At 52.3% G+C, this 2,501-nt stretch overlaps 1 protein-coding gene across 1 annotated transcript; it reads left to right on the top strand.

Moving 5' to 3' along the window:
* Window positions 1–1,102: 1,102 nt before the first annotated feature.
* LOC129007621 (spermatogenesis-associated protein 31H1-like) lies at window positions 1,103–2,079 on the top strand. The gene is given in 4 exon segments (XM_063670612.1): window positions 1,103–1,420; window positions 1,505–1,601; window positions 1,734–1,924; window positions 1,927–2,079. Coding segments are annotated over 4 exon segments (759 nt in total).
* The last annotated feature ends 422 nt before the right edge of the window (window positions 2,080–2,501 follow it).

The raw sequence follows: 2,501 nt of genomic DNA, 5'->3' as shown, positions 1-2,501 counted from the left end.
AGTTGAACAGGTGCACCTTTGTCTGTCTTCTTTCATTCAATACCATGTTTGTGAGAGTCTCATTGCCATGTAGTATTTTACTCAGTGAATTTACCATACTGACTTTTTTTCCTACTATTAATGGGCTTTTGGGCAGTTTCTACTTTTTAGTATCAGAAGTGCGGCTTCTTCATATAGATTTTTTAAACTCTTTCTCATGAAGTTCCTGTTCAAGGGGTTTTGTGTGTTTGTTGTGTGTGAGAAGAGATTACTGATTTTACATATTAATTATGTACCCAGCCCTCTCACTGAATTCACTTACTTTTGGAGTATTTTTCATTTGACTTTTTGTGCTTTTCTTTCTAGGTGTCCAATGGAACCATCAGAAATAATGATAATTTGGCCTTATCTTTCGGGTTGTTCTACATTCTTTTTCATTCTCTTTCATAGCTGTATTGAATAATGTCACCAAAGCAAGGAAAATAACAGCGACACCTATGAAATTTTAGTGAATATTGTCAAATTTACCTTCAGAATAGGAGATTTCACCCACTCCTACCCCCATCACTTGCACCCCACGTGGGATTTCCCATTGGAGTGTGTGCAGAAAGCATCGTGGGGACAGAGCCAGGGTCAGAAACCAGTTTATTGAGAGCTGGCAGCAGGCCCAGTGTAGGGCTGGCAGTGGGACCAGCACAGGCAAGGTCCAGGGAAGGCCCTGGAGCTGGGCCAGGTGATGGGAGGGGAGGGACATGCAGCTCCTGGGGCTGGGCCTCGGCTCAGATCTGCAGTCTGTGGCTCAGATATTAGGCACTAATCACTTTTAAGGCATACTGGATCTGCTGGAGCCACATGGGGTCTGCAGTCAGCCCTCAGATCCTGCAATGGCAGCACATGGGGACTCAGCAGCTGGACTGGGAGCAACAGGAGGGCTTGCAGCAGCTGGACTGGCAGCATCTGGGGACACAGCAGCTGGACTGGCAGCAGATGGACTGGGAGCAACAGGGTTTGCAGCAGCTGGACTGGCAGCATATGGGGATGCAGCAGCTGGACTGGCAGCATCTGGGGACACAGCAGCTGGACTGGGAGTAGCAAGGTTTGCAGCAGCTGGACTGGGAGCAGGATGACCCACAGCCTGACGAACAACAGCAGGGTTTGCAGCAGCTGGACTGGGAACAGCAGGGCTTGCAGCAGCTGGACTGGGAACAGCAGGGCTTGCAGCAGCTGGACTGGGAACAGCAGGGCTTGCAGCAGCTGGACTGGCAGCAGGATGAACCACAGCCTGAGAAGGAGCAGCAGGGCTTATAGCAACTGTACTGGGAGCAGCCACAAGAACCACAGCCCCCCTTGGAGCCCCCACAGGAGCCACAGCCCCCCTTGGAGCCCCCACAAGAGCCACAGCCCCCCTTGGAGCCCCCACAAGAGTCACAGCCCCCCTTGGAGCCCCCACAAGAGCCACAGCCCCCTTTCGAGCTCCCACAAGAGCCACAGCCCCACTTGGAGCCCCCATAGGAGCCACAGCTGATGCAGGAACAGGCTGGCACACAGCAGCACACGGGCTTGCAGCAGCAGACAGGCACACAGCAGCTGGAGCCACAGCCCCCACAGCCGGAGTCACAGCTTCCACAGCCGGAGTCACAGCCCCCACAGCCGGAGCCACAGCCCCCACAGCCCCCACAGCCGGAGCCACGGCCGCCACAGCCGGAGCCACAGCCCCCACAGCCCCCACAGCCAGAGCCACGGCCGCCACAGCCGGAGCCACAGCCCCCACAGCCGGAGTCACAGCCCCCACAGCCGGAACCACAGCCCCCACAGCCGGAGTCACAGCCCCCACAGCCGGAACCACAGCCCCCACAGCCGGAGTCACAGCCTCCAGAGCAGCCACAGCAGCCCATGGTTCTGGTGGATTGAGGGTGGAGCAGGTAGAGGAGCAGGTGAGAGGGAGGTGTGCAGGTGTGGAGCTCCCTGAGCCTGGGCTCTTTATATACCTGTCCAGAGGTCAGGGAGGACAGAGGGTCCTTTCCTTGTGACTGTTTACACTATTTTTCCAGAGCTCTATTTTCTTCCTCTTTGCTAGTGACTTCCTCCTGGCCCAGTTGAGCATCTACTTTCTTTGTTTGCTAAATTTGTCTTCTTCCCTGTTTGTTTTGGCCCCTACAATTAAAACCTCAGCTCCAGGCTGTCTGGTGCTTCTCACAAAGTTCAAGGGTGCTGGTCACCTGCTCTTTGCTGACCACATGTGACCGATGGGCAACAGCCTCTGCCCACGTGCTCTCATCTTTCCTGTCTATCCCTCCAGATAATATTAATTTTACGTTTTTAGATTTCAAAATTCATCCATGGTCTTTATAGGAAACATAAGTAAAGAAGAAAACAAATTCTTTATTATCATGTATCCTGGAGATGGATTTGGTGGATTTCTGCAAGCATAATATTAATATAAATATTCATGTATATTATATTAAGTAATATTTTACTCATGCCAGTCTCAGTTTTCCGGGTGTGTTAGACTGTTCTTTGTA

This window comes from Pongo pygmaeus, chromosome 9 (assembly GCF_028885625.2).
Source record: "Pongo pygmaeus isolate AG05252 chromosome 9, NHGRI_mPonPyg2-v2.0_pri, whole genome shotgun sequence".
NCBI classification, from domain to species: domain Eukaryota; kingdom Metazoa; phylum Chordata; class Mammalia; order Primates; family Hominidae; genus Pongo; species Pongo pygmaeus.
This window is presented reverse-complemented; position numbering and strand designations above follow the sequence as displayed.